Genomic DNA, 13399 nt, shown 5'->3' with positions numbered 1-13399 from the left:
CCTTATGAGGCTATCTTCAGTTTTATTCGGTTCCACAGCCTAACCATCTAGATTCTAGTAAATTTTGGACTGCGGTATTGTAATGTGTCCTTACGAGACTGCAGCTGATGCTAGTGTTTCCAAACATACGATTCTCGTTTGTTTCAGCGTACATTAACCGGATCGCAACTGATTTCATAATGCCAAATTTGTACACATACATTCAATTTCGTGTTCTCTTTGTGTTTAATAAAGCTTGTAGTAAATGTTCATTAATAGGTCTTCAGGATTTAATTTGTTCGACTTTTACTTAATTAAGTTCGGAAGATACGATTAAAAGATACTGACGAGAGCACAGGCAAACTGGAAGTGTGTTCGAGAAATTCGTTCCTAGTCAAGAACCTGAAGGAAGTCTAGACATATCTAGGCTAGTGTAGTGAATCCAAATCTTAGGATGGATGTTTCCTACTGACCCCCCCAAAAAATAATTGGTTTATCTTAGGTAATTTAAAAGTAAATGTTCCTTTAGACTGATTAAAAGTGTTCAATCCAGCAAAGGCGACTTGTCTATTATATCTCCCAAAGTCAGAACTTCCTCGATAAGCAGCCCATGCTAAACGCTCATGTATGGTTTCCTTCGTGTAAAACACGCAAGCATTCTTTCTGCTTGTTAAACTTTGACTCACCTAAGCTCTCCAGGTAATTTAGTCATTGATTATTCAGTTTGCATTCTGTTAAGTTTCCTCTTTTTATCATTTTTGCAGCGATATTTTCTATCTTTATTCAATTCGGCATTCTGTTGGTGCAAGGTCAGTTGGCAGTTCGTGTCTGGGTGCTGAGGGCTGTATATGATAAGAGAGTGTCCGTATCTTAAGGAGGGACTTCTGTAAATTAAGGAATATGTTTTAAACTCAAGAGAAGCAGACAGATTAATTTATTTTTGTACTAAAATATAACTTTTTATCAACACACAAGCGCAAATTCAAAAGGCTTAATGACAGGTGGGTGAGCAAGAAGCACCAAGGGTGTGCTTCAGAAATTATCGCTGTCTCGTGATGCCTGGACACTTACGAATCACTGTGGGAAAGGATGTAGCGTGTACATTCTACAGACGATGTACTGACAGTGTAATCAGGTAGCCAATCTTTATTGTTCTCTATAAAGCCTTCATTGTCTTCTCGATCACTGACAGCTGTGAGGAGGTGACTGAATCCCATGCATGTCGACTCCTTCACTATTGTTGACTGGGGAATAATACGTTTGATGGCTCCTACTGCTTGTCTGTTGGTGCAAGGTCAGTTGGCAGTTTGTATCTGGGTGGTGAGGGCTGTATATGATAAGAGATGCCCTGTGTTAAGGAGGGATTTCTAGAAGTTGAGGAATATGGCCCACTATACTATCAAATAGAACCTTGGTTTACTTCTGCAACTTTGATCACTTGTGTAAGTTCTCCTCCTCAGATCTTCATTGGTGCTTGGGCATAAAAGGTTAGAATTGAAAAGCTTGGTCTTGGTCCCTTATTTCTATGGCACTTCAGTCTTCTTCAGATGACCATTTTGAATTTCCTTTTTTTATCTCCACTTTGAGGTGATAGCTTTCGACATTAGGTAGACCCAAGGATTCCAGGCAGAAGGCGCCTTAGCAAGCAACTGTGAAGAGTATTTCATCAGTGGCCATCTTGGGAAATAGCTTCGAGAAGTAACAGTTTCATAATGGCAAAAAAGGTACGGGCTGATGGAAATGAAGAACAGCAGAGATGTGGCTGACAAAGAGACCAGAACTGGAATATTTTCATTCGTGCAGGGATCACCAAATGACCTTTTGAAGTGACCCCCTTTGTCGTCTGTTCTTGGGTGGTCCCTCTGGAAATTTTTGATCAAAAGGAACGAAATGACGACTGTGGACCAACAGAGGACTTGACAGATAAAAATGCGATATAGAACGAAAGTCCTCAGAGGCCAGGATCTGAAACTAGACAGGCCAAGCGGGAAGTGATGCACTGGCACAGAGACGCTGATCACGTCGCCATTTCCATCAAAACTGAGAAGGAATCCATCTACGATGGCCAGAATCCAAATCACAGAGATGACTGCACAAATGATGTGCGGAGATGAAAGGTACGTTACAAGTTTTTGACTGGTTTTAACTCTGATTAACAATTGTAAGCTAAGGCTAAAGAGAGTTAACAAGGAGACCGAAATGCATGTGTTAAAGATGATCGTTTGGAACACCTGATAGTGGCTGATACCTTCACCAGTGAACCACATTCTCGGAAACGAGATTCTGTTGTTGACATGGAGGAGACTGCTTAAGCAGTCTTTGTTTGACAAGGGGTCTCCATTTAAGTCAGCATTCCAATGTCCAGAGAGCTGCAATGCGCGGTTGTAAAAGCATGGGGCAATAACAAACACTACTAGTAGTAAATCTGAAAAGGCAAGCGACATCTGGAGCATTTTGAGAGGCCAATCCTTGTTGCCTGGGCTAGGGCATATAACAAAAATGATAAGTAGATTACCTATTACTCCTGTAAGCAATATCAGACCTAAAATGCTTGTCATTAAAATTTCAATGGCTTTACAGGAAGCTGGCAAGACTTTCCAATACTCTTTCAAAATGGTTCCATTAGTGTTACCTTTCCAAAGCACTAAGGTATAAGCATAACAGCTAAGGAAATATCGGTTGACAAAACACTTGGTCTGATTTTCTCTAGCAAGAAAATACAGAGGAGTGACCATACCGTTGCATTCAAGACAAACATCTTCGTGAATGGATGATACATCATTTTCTGACACTGTAAAGGTGATGCCATTTGCACTCTTCGCTTCGACGATCCTCCTCCATCCGTCACATACGCACTGGAAGCACGAGTACCTGTCCTCCACGGCTGCTTGAGCCAAGAACACGTGGAAGTAGGAATCTTCGGAGGATGGAGGCTGACATTCATGGGAATGGAGGAACATGATGCCTTCGTCCTCGCAGATGGTCAGATATTTCTTTTCTTTGCAGCTGTTAAACCTCCTAAACAAAGGTAGGCAGATGCTGACAAAACGTTCGTCAGAAATCAGTATCATGAATTTCTGATTGTCGAGCATTATTTCCCATGTTCTTTCCAGATCAAGTGACTTGCCATGGATTCTCTCGTAGATGTAATCACACATTTCATACGTGGTTAGTTCATTGTGATTGTAAAAGAAGCTGTAGTTCTCACACTCCTCTTCCGAATGTTGGAGGAAATTTGCAGAATATGTATTAGGGGGATGGTTGCAGAGAAACACATGATAGTGCTCGGAGTAAAAAAAGGTTGTATAGTCGAACATGCCATCATAGTCTTTAAGATCATGATCACGGACAACACGTTTCCCATAGGACGGATATGTATCACTTACGGAATTCCTTCGCCTTCTTTCCTTTCGGGAATATTCCTCTGAACTAACAAAAACTCTGTCGTTTCTCAACGCAACGTGATGCTTCCTTGAAACTGTCTCAGAGTTTCCTGGTGTCATCTTTTTGGCCTTGTTTCCCCTTAGGGTTCTTCTGACTCTCGGCACTGGATGCTCCTCCCACTTGGTGAAGCGACGTTCTTCAGAGTTGGCAATTAACTGTGGTAGTGGCTCCGGGAACGATCTACGCAAGGATGAAGGAGATTTACCGTGATGCTCGTCACTGCAGCCAGGCGAGGGTCCCAACACAGTGAGAAATAAGGCAGCATACTTCATCAAAGAGGGCGACTGTGGCCTGGACGCCATTTTTGGACACTGAAAAAGATAAGTAAATCAGTGACTGACTGTACTGCTCTACTGATGTACAGTGGCTGTTAATGCCTAGATGCTCTTTATCAGTGAAAGTTAAATGAACTTGAGTAACTTTCTGAGCTTTCCTAAGCTTGGTCATATTAACATTTAATATTGTTCTTCGGTGCAATTCTTGAGAGAGGAACTTGCTTGCTTACAAATTAGACAAGCCTAGATTGCCAGTCCCGAAAAGTAAACACTGAAGATGTCCACCAAGTCTATCTATAAAAAACTCTATATTACTTCAGGAAGTATTCTGTGAATCTAGCAAAGTCAAAACATGCAAGCAGCACCTTTGTACACGTTTAAATTACCTAATAAAAAATGCTGAAAGTGTGTGCATGAATAAACATACACAACTTGTATACATATATGAAACACCACACACAGATGAGGAATGGTACATGCGCATCTTGGATTTCACATTTTCAGAAGGAATAGCGTATCATGTGATGAAGGGGAACCTGACGATGAAGAAGCTATTTTCCTTCCACATGCAGTGTGTCATCTCTGGCAACCAGAGTGCATATAGGGTCTGATTGAACTATTGACCTATTTCTTTTTATGTTGCTTCTTATTTGATGAGAAGTCTTTTACTATCATTCACTGATTATGTCTCCCTCCAATCATCTCTTGGTATCCTAAGTTTACTTGAGTCTTGAGGTATCCAAAGGAGTTCATCCACAGCACTGACTTATCACCCGTTGTCAGGACAGTCTCATTCAAATCTACATTCACAGTCTAACGAAGAGATCATTATTATTAAGACCTGCGGGCTCTCTCAACGATGAATAATTCATGAGATGGTGGCTTTTCATACCTCTTACAAAGGTCTGTTTTTCGGAGTCTTGACACCTCTGTGGTTCAATTTTACCACGACTATGTCTGTAAATCAGAATACATCTTGATTCAAGTATTTGTAAAGATGACATTTGACATCTCCATTGTTATGGGAAAACCCATGGACTGTTCTGCTAAATGGAATGCAACAATGGAAAACTGTTGCGACAACTGTCCCACGATAACTAGAAGGTTCAGCCTATGGCAAAATATCGCCATTTGTGTAAGAACTATGGAGAATATTACTTCGAAATTCAAACATTTCAGTCTTCCAGCGATTAATAGCAAGTGTCACTTGTTCTTTAATGTTAGCAATTCTTACTTATTACCAACTTCCAGGGTTATCAATAATATATGATCTGGAAAATGCAGAGTCTTTTAACTTTTCTTTAAACCTTCACTATTTTCTCTTCAATCACCATATTAATCACTGTTTTAGTGACGAGAGTAAAATATATACTTTCACTATTTTCTATCAACTTGTGGGCTTTATTATATATTAGCTAACCTACCCGGCGCTGCCTGGGAAATCTCTGAATGACAACCAATAAATTCTCTCTCTCTCTCTATCCCCCATTCCTGTTAAGATAGTTGCTTCAGTTACATTGCCCAGCATTTTTGACATTTTATATTTCACCCCCTTCTCATCCCGCCTTCCTATCGGGGCTGAAATTGGACTTAAAGGGCATCGGGAGTGTCACTATTCATCTCAGCGACCTCGAAAACTATGAATTAGACACTAATATCCGTCGTTTTTGTAATTTTACATTTCACCCCCTTCCCACAACCGACCCCCTTTGGTGCCAGTGATGTCTAACCCCCACAGTGTTCTTTCCCAGATGATAAGTCATGTGTATACCGAGTTTGGTTGAAATTGGTCAATGTGTTTCAAGGTGTATGTGGAACATACACACACACACATACACATACATACATACATCCATATATATATATATATATATATATATATATATATATATATATATATATATATATATATTGTATATATATTATATATATACACATCACCAGACCACAGATGTCCCTTAATATCAAATTCACGATAACTTGCCTTATGATTTTGATGCAGAGGTAAATAAACGACTGGCTTTTCCATTCTGCTGTCAAGGAAGGTATAAGTTGATCTCAACTCTGCTGTACATATTCCGGTTAAACTGAGGCTCTGTACTTCCAATCGAAATCATCCCCTCCCCACCATTATCACTGATTGCTAGATAGAAGTTGCGTCGAGACCAACTTATATCTCTCTTGACAGCAGAAATGATAAGTCGACTGTTTTCCTCTGCACAGGTTTGAATTCAAGCCGAGGAAGGTGCATCTATACCACTGATAATCAATTACCTTTGGGTTTAAAGTACTCCCAAGGTACAGTAAATTCGATACTGAGGCGCTAATGTATTAGGGAACGTAGCCCCGTTCTCATGCGTCACAAACAACAGATCAAAAATAAAGGGGACAAACAATGTTTCTACAGTGGATCTGCTCTGGCAACTGCTAAAGGCAGTTCGAATGAATGTTCGAAATTTAGCAGCAACAATTACATACTACAATTCACTTCTAACCAACAGACTCTCGATATAAGGAAAACGGAAATGCTGAGAAGATGATTACTAACCTTTCCAATACGTAGCGTGAGAGAGGGAGCTCAATAATCACCCATTTTTTCCGAAGAACGGCAGACCGAGACTGAAGCGACCCACAGGATGCCGGAGCATCCCGCGGACGGAGATATGGCGCTGGATATCCTGACACTGATTACCGCTTACATCTAAAATGTCACACAGTGCCTGAAAATAAAAGAAGATTTGTCTTTATGCTCATTTGCATACACACACACACACACACACATACAAACAGCTCTGTCTAGTTATCCGTTTCTCAATATGGAGTTTTATGCTAATGGGTGCTCCGTTGGAACTGTCACTATGGCGCGAACTCTACCAGCAGCAAACTCCGAAGGTATGCTGCAAGTTATGAAGGACTGTATCTGCATGAAGGTGCTGGCCCCCATGTCTACATGCACTCCCGGTAACTATTAGTGGTCACCCATCCATGAAATGACCCACGACACTGCGAAAAAGCTACTTCCTGAACTTGGTACCATTTTGGATTAACCACACGGCTTTACGAGACGGCTGCTATAGTCAGGTCTCTTTGCACGTGATACATTTTAGGACAAATCTCTGAAATTTAATAGTTAGGGTAAATTGAAGTAAGGTTTAGGCTTGAGATCATGTGGAATGTCTGTCAGCTGTGGGGTCATTTGAAAATGCCCAAGTGGAGGCTATGCCATGAGGAGCCTCGTTGCTTAATAGATTCAGTTACTTATCAAGCCAGGCTTCCTAGTTTCTGATAAATTGAGAAGTTACTGCATTCTTACTAAAAGCATATTCCTTTCTTGAAAATATCATTGTTATTAAATATCAAGCAGAACTTGCCAATGAACTGGATCCACTGGTGTTTCCCGTTATTTTAGTTTCTTTAGATTACGTCTCCCACATCAGAGAGAGAGAGAGAGAGAGAGAGAGAGAGAGAGAGAGAGAGAGAGAGAGAGAGAGAGAGAGAGAGAGAGAGAACCTTGGCAGCTAAGCCTGTTCTACTCTGCCTTTTGCATTTGACAGATGCGACCCAGATTCCCGAAAATGTTTGTTGACAAAATTCCTGCAGTCAGTGTCAATCGCCGTCTGTCGGTCGGTACTCCCGGGTCAAAGGCGCCAAGGCGGACAGTAAAACGCTAATCTCCGAGTTCCGACAAGGTGCGACACAGACAACCAACAACTCGAATGGCTTTTCAAACACTTAAATTAAGCCTCTCTTTTCCACACTTCTTTTTTAGCCAGCTTGTATACGTTTGTTGGTCTACCTTTGTTCTTCGTCGGGTTTTCTCCTCATGTCCTCGTTTATTCTCTTCGCGCGTGTGATTGTTCCTTCCGCTGATGTCCTTTTTTGGGGGGGGGGGTTCCTATGTGAATGTGCTTACAGTTCTAATACCAATATTGATATGAAACAAGTATGGGATTACGCAACGTATAATTAGAGAGACGGTGAGCGATGGTCTGCAATATTTGGACGAAGGCGAGGCAGGGGATTATATCCCGATAATTGGCCTCCACCCCACGCGAACTGCAAACCGATCAAAAGAAAATATCCTTTGTTTACCGAAACTTGGCGGTGGGGAATCACTCCTGACAGCTTCCAAAGAAAATGTCGTTTGTTGAAGCGAACTCTACGAAGAATATCACGAGATAACGAGAAAGAGAAAATTAAAATACTGCGAGGCGAAGGGTAATTCTTCTGTGAATCGCTAGCGCATAAAACACACACACACACACACACACACACACACATATATATATATATATATATATATATATATATATATATATATATATATATATATATATAATGAGAATATATATCAAAGGATGAAATGTCAAATCATACCGACAACAAAGTCACGTTGTTTATCTTAAAGAGTAATTCCTCCTAAAAAGGTGGTCTTGTTCGCCGATTTTTTTTACTGTTACCGATTTTTAAGCAGGTACCAAATGACCTGTTGCCTTCTCTCTCTCTCTCTCTCTCTCTCTCTCTCTCTCTCTCTCTCCATGCGGAATCGCGACTACTAAATCCGCTTTCGTTTAAATGGAATTACACATAACCTCTTCTTCAAATGGAGGCAATTTCGACCACGAAAATTACACCGATCTACAAAAAGACAAAGGAAACGAACAATGGAGGCTATATATCTATTTGCCAGAATTCTCAAAAACCAATGACTAACCAGTTTTTCCAATGTCCACATTCCTCTCACTACTGTGGAAGTCTTGGCTGTTTCTGGGTCCACAGCATTTAGAGCTGCATCTCAGTATCTTCAGCAAAAAAACCAACTTTCTTCCCCGGTTTTTGTATATTCAAACACCTAACACGCCGGCGTCTGTTCGCTCTTTTCAGTGTTACCATGTCAAGAACAGCGAACCCAATGATCCCCGTGTAAAGAATGGCCAACCCTTTCTGGTCCGAACTCCTATTCTACATGAGGGCTATAGTACTAAACACTGTTTCGCCGTGTTTAGTCGTGGCCACCGGGGAATCTCTCGGTGGCCACGGTTTAGTACTAGCCCCCTGGGGGGTGTCAAATGTATTTCGCCTTGTTTAGTACTATAGCCCCTGGGTGATCAAATGTCTGGTACCGAAGTGTTCATGTCTAGAAGAGCGAACCCGATTATTCCCATGTAAAGAAAAACGAACCCAATAATCTTGTAAAGAATAGTGAACCGTGCTGCGAGTGGATTCGCTAATCTTGGCATGACCCTAGCTTTTAAAGAGGCTTGCCGTCTTCAAGGAAAAAGTCCTGGCGAATCATAATTTGGAAGCTCAAATTCACGATGTCCTGGAACCTTCTGCTCAGTAAGGAACTTGCCGTGATCAAAACTAAGCCAGTAAATTATGATCCTATGCTATAACGTCAGCATAACAACTTACGAGCTGTCCTACTTAGAAATATAAAAATTTAACGGAAAAACTAATTACGCCCAGATCCGAAAATCTCTTAACTTTAAAGGACCGTCTTTATTGTCACGTTAGCAAATTAGAATACGAATTTCACTGTTTCAGCATTTTATGTAGAGGATTAATTTAATGATTTTCAAAATTTTGGGAGACATTTTCCTCAAGCAGGTGCAAAGGTCGTCACTGCAGAGGTAGATCAAGATTCCCTCGCTGTTGGTTCAGTTTAAAACAATGAGAATTGTTATATTTCGTGACTATATCTTTTGGGAAATTTAATACCTCTGGATCCATTTCACATAAGTTTTTGGAAGCAGTTTTCAGCAACTGCTACCTCGTTGATGAATGAAGGTTTCTAAACCATTAATTTACAACTATAATTTGGGATTTATAGAAAGCTTTATATTTTGTCGGGAGATTAAGTCTCCAAACCTATCAATTTTGGACAGGTACGATAGTCATATCATGTGCAAGTCAAGATGTTCATATAATCATATCAGTATGATGGCTTAAGAACACTAACTCCTCAAGTCTTCAGCTCTTCTGATAAAGAGTCACCATACTCACCCGCTCGGTAATTTCGGCACAGTACTACTGCTGCAATCGGAACTGCCATGGAAATCATCACTATCATCAGCATACATAAAAAAGTTCTAATTGCGTTTAGAGACATATTAATTGATGAGTTTGGAAGCACTGTCACCGCTGCTGTCCTTGCAACCTAGAATCACGTACCATTTTACTTGGAACAAAAGTAAACATCACCACAACAGCTCTCGCGCCTTGTATTTTGATGCTTCCCTTGACCATTTCGAAGGGTAGCTATCTTTCCGTGTAGGACTGTAATAAGAGATATGTCAGGGGCACAAGAATCTTTCGGTAAGTTTAGATGAACACAAAAGAGCCTGCTCCGTTGGCATTCTATCAGAGCGGTGAAAGCATTCCCTAATTCTTGATTACAGAACAGGTTTTAGAAATACAATAGGAGGGGAGTAGAGGAAGGGGTCTTCATCCATTTGTCAATGACCTTCACTGATAACAAACCTTTTAGTGAAGAGGATATTTCAAGTTGCAAAATCTCCTGTGGTTTTCTTTATCTCTCATACACAGGTTCATGATGAGGTTGATTTGCATTAGAATCCTGGCGCAAGCACCTCTGCAGCCAAGAGAAACCTACTTCAGATATTCAACAGGACAATCACAACTTCCAAAACCCAAATGACAATCCACCCCTTCCGAGATTGTTGAGGATTCGGAATCGGCTGTCATAAAATTCTGTCATTTTGGTTAATTTATTATTTTGATTCTATAGCTGACGGGGCATGTTGAAAAACATGCAAAAGCACACATTATATCTGTTATATATGTATCCTATATATACATATATGTGTGTAACTGAATCACGAAAATATGGAAAGTGATGAATATATAAATAAAGACAAAATCCCCGAAAGGAAAGAGAAACAATGGAGTGCTGCAAGGCCTTTTGACTTATAGTCCTTTACTTAGCTAAGTAAAGGACTATAAGTCGAAAGGCCTTGCAGCACTCCATTACTTCCCTTTCCTTCGTGGATTTTGTCTCGATTTATACATATACGTATACATAAATAAAAACAAAATCCACGAAGGAAAGAGAAACAATGGAGTACTGCGAGGCCTTTCGACTGTCGTCCTTTACTTAGCAGACTGAAGAAATCTAAAAATAAATTTACAAAGAAAGCTCATATAAATGACTTATTTTCATATTTCTTCAGTCTGCTAAGTAAAGGACGACAGTCGAAAGGTCTCGCAGCACTCCATTGTTTCTCTTTCCTTCGTGGATTTTGTCTTTATTTGTATATTCATTGTGTTCCACAGTTTCGTGATTCAGTTATACATACGTACACATATATATAAATATATATATACATATATATAATTTACATGATCTTTTAACCATTATGAAACATAATAGCACCTGAAGAAGCAAGAGGAGTTAAATTGTTTTAAGCTGGGTAAGGATAGGGAACACACGCCCCAGCCCCCCCCCCCCCAAAACAACACATCTGTACATTCTAGAAGTCACCAGCTCCCGCGAGTGTGTTCACTGCATTGAGTTGTTATCAGAAAGCACACTCTGGTGCATTACTCTAAGTGCAGTGACAAGCGACGGGGATTCGATCTTGATGGGCAACCCTTGTCTTAAAATTTCAGGAGCTGATGCAATAAAAATTCCCGCACTCTTCAGTTGCAAGTGATTTTTGTTCAGCGATCTTCTTGCGTTTGTAATCTACCTTAAATTATTTTTAAAATTTTCTTTCCTATTTTCCCGTTTACTCATTTTGTTATCATAATCATTTCCTTTTATTTTATTCGAATATAAGCTTAATGAAAGGTGCAGGAGTGCCTGCCATAATGGTAGCTGAGCAAAATGAAGGCTTTTAAAGATGGCGTTCTTTTATTTCTTATCATACCACTCTTCTGAGCGTTGTGACACTTCGTATCTTCAAGGTCTGTTACATATGTGTATACATATGGTACATGTATTCCATGTATGTGGCTCTGAGCCGAAATAAAGATTATTATTATTATTATTATTATTACAGAAGAGAAAAAAAGCTTGGTGACAAGATTTACAGAACAATTATGGTTATTAATATTATTATTATCGTTATTAATTATCACTGTTATTATTATCATTTCATTACCAGCTAATTAACATTATTATTATTATTTCATTAGCAGCTAAGTATTATTATTATTATTATTATCATTATTATTATTATTATTATTATTATTATTATTATTTCAAAGAAATCCACAATGGTGTAAGTGTAAATATAGATTGAAAATATATACAAATATATATTTTCAATAGATATATCAACACTTGCACTACCGTGGATTTCTTTGCCAATTTAGTGACTCATCAGATTATTATTATTATTCTTATTATTATTATTATTATTATTATTATTATTATTATTATTATTATTATTATTTCAGGATCATTAGCAGCTACATTACACGACAAAACAGAGAGAATGACATAATCGGTTAAAGCATTATAATCAGCGCCTGATCTCATAGGGACAGACGAGGAATCTTGACTCACCCTTTTACTAAAGAACCGCCCGCGTTATTTATATTAAAGACGCCAACACCCCGGGTAAATGAACTCATACGCTATTTTCACAGGCATGACCATACCGGTTATATAAGTTCACACGTGAATGAGTGGGTTTTGGAAGGCGGAAGTTATTTTTCAAAGTATCTCATCAAATCCATCAATATTCTTCATTCGTGGCTTTTTAAAGAATAAAATATGAGAAGACGAATAAAATCAAAGGAAAATATAGGAAGATAATTAAGAACAAATATCCCCAAACGCACGCAACTAAAGAACAAATTGAGGCATATTAAGGTTTCGTCCACGCTTCTCTGCACTAAGAATCTGGTACAAGGGGACACCAGTCTGAGTTTCCCACTGGGAGGGCAAACTACTACTACCAAAGATAAGCAGGATACTCGACTTCCTTGGGGACACTAAAGGAAGCCATTTCATTAGTTCAGTACTCAGTGGTATGTAATGTTGAGGAATACAAAACAAAACAGCTTCCTATACTCAACACATATCACTGGGGACTGGGGTCGTACTAAGACCTAAAGTAACCTGAGTAAAGAAGGCTTGGTAGGGGTGACATTGTCATAAAAATGTTAATTCTATTTATTGATGGAAAAATGGGAGGGGGCAAGAATGGCCCTGGTGAAAACTATTAAAGACCACCAGAAACAATAACTGGAGGAAAATGGCGGGGGGTCTATTGGAGACCACTAGAACTAGTACTAGAAGGTAGAAGAGGCCACGGCCAAGACAAGAACCGTTACAGACCACTACAGGCACTGACGGAAAGAAAATGGGAGGGGTACGAGGAATGCCCATGCCAGGAAATACTGAATGGAAAGGTGGAGGGGTAAGAATAGCCACGACAAGTACTATTAAACACCACTACTCTAAGTGATGGGAGGAAATAGGGGGGAGGAACCAACACTGGCCAGGACAAGACAACTCAGGTAAGGGAGGGGTCAAGGATGATCACGACGAGAGCTGTTGAAGACAACTAGAAGCAGTGACAGAGGGTGAGAAGGGAAGCAGCCAAGCGTGGTGGCTGTGACAACACCATTTAAAGACAGCTAAAAAGGGTTGAAACAATGGTAAAGGAGGAAAGGGCAAGAAAGTAGTGACTGAAACAAAACAAAAAACAAAAGGTGGAGGAGGGAAG

At 39.8% G+C, this 13399-nt stretch overlaps 1 protein-coding gene across 3 annotated transcripts in view; it reads right to left on the bottom strand.

Moving 5' to 3' along the window:
* Positions 1-898: 898 nt before the first annotated feature.
* Positions 899-13399, bottom strand: part of LOC136828943 (uncharacterized) — a 149124-nt gene continuing 136623 nt past the window's right edge. For all 3 annotated transcript variants that reach the window (XR_010850259.1, XR_010850260.1, XM_067087327.1), the window contains 2 exons: positions 6247-6418; positions 899-3734 (listed from right to left, as the gene is read on the bottom strand). Coding sequence is in view for 1 of the 3 variants with exons in the window: in XM_067087327.1 (XP_066943428.1) it covers positions 1551-3725 (2175 nt within the window). In the remaining 2 variants the exon portion in view is untranslated. The remainder of the gene's footprint in view (positions 3735-6246; positions 6419-13399) is intronic.

The sequence above is a fragment of the Macrobrachium rosenbergii genome, chromosome 43 (genome assembly GCF_040412425.1).
Source record: "Macrobrachium rosenbergii isolate ZJJX-2024 chromosome 43, ASM4041242v1, whole genome shotgun sequence".
Taxonomy (NCBI): Eukaryota; Metazoa; Arthropoda; class Malacostraca; order Decapoda; family Palaemonidae; genus Macrobrachium; species Macrobrachium rosenbergii.
The sequence above is the reverse complement of the archived record's forward strand: the minus strand, read 5'-3'. Positions and strand labels throughout refer to the sequence as shown.